This window comes from Habropoda laboriosa, unplaced genomic scaffold, assembly GCF_001263275.1.
Source record: "Habropoda laboriosa isolate 0110345459 unplaced genomic scaffold, ASM126327v1 scaffold38, whole genome shotgun sequence".
In the NCBI taxonomy this organism is placed as follows: Eukaryota; Metazoa; Arthropoda; class Insecta; order Hymenoptera; family Apidae; genus Habropoda; species Habropoda laboriosa.
In genome coordinates this window covers 352,311-353,212 of record NW_017100163.1, presented here as the reverse complement: position 1 = coordinate 353,212, position 902 = coordinate 352,311, and the positions used below count along the sequence as shown (strand labels likewise).

The 902-nt window shown below is 24.7% G+C and overlaps 1 protein-coding gene across 1 annotated transcript in view; it reads right to left on the bottom strand.

Moving 5' to 3' along the window:
* Nucleotides 1-506, bottom strand: part of LOC108578472 (alanine--tRNA ligase, cytoplasmic) — a 6,422-nt gene extending 5,916 nt beyond the window's left edge. Inside the window, exons 1-2 of the mRNA XM_017941820.1 lie at nucleotides 437-506; nucleotides 47-231 (exon numbers count right to left, since the gene is read on the bottom strand). Coding sequence (XP_017797309.1) covers nucleotides 47-181 — 135 coding nt within the window. The 5' untranslated portion in view covers nucleotides 182-231; nucleotides 437-506. The remainder of the gene's footprint in view (nucleotides 1-46; nucleotides 232-436) is intronic.
* Nucleotides 507-902: the final 396 nt, after the last annotated feature.

The following is a 902-nucleotide window of genomic DNA, read 5'->3' as shown; positions in this document are numbered from 1 at the left end:
AAAAATATCTTTTAATAGTGATAATAGTTTCGTTAATACATCATACCTGATTCATTCCAGCATTTGTAAATAATAAAGTTGGATCATCATGTGGTATTGTAGAACTGGAATGCACATATTCATGGTTTTTACTTTTAAAAAAGTCTATATAAGCTTGTCGAATTTGCTTAGCATTCATCATTATAGTTGTATTGATTTTTTCTTTTTCTTCTGTTTCGTTTTATTTCACTCCTAAAATAAAATAATATACAATACACTATTTCCATAGTAATTTGAACATATGGCAGCAAATTATACTCAATATTTAAGTAAAAAAAAATATTTAAATAACTAATGCTAATTGAGAAATTACATATTTTATTTTTGAAATTGTTGTTCATATCGTAATGTTATAATATTATAAAATATAACTTCAAAGTATTTTGTGCAAACTTACTCCGAATTAAATACGAAAGTTAATATTAGCGCAGCTGTACTTTATAACAGTAGTGATAAAGTATTCCAAAAGAGAAAGGAAAAAAATATTCAGATCATGTGCATACGAATCGCACCGGCACTAGAATATACCGTAAGTTTAGTACTGTGACTGCATTAACGGTGCAGGTACTCCACAACAGCGAATGATAAAATAATCATAAATTAAGATCAACATAACCCAAAATATTTTCAAGAGGTTTTAGTACCGTAAATGTGATTCTTGTAAACTTGATACAAATATGAGGTTATAAAATGTTATTACAGTAGATTGTTAAAAATTATTACCTAAAATAAAATAAATATACATGAATTGAAAGTATGTTATTTTATATTAAATAATATATTTTGTCTTACTTGTATTTAAATGAAGTATTTCATACACAATGTTTACTTATTTGAAAGAATAACAAAATATTACAAAATAC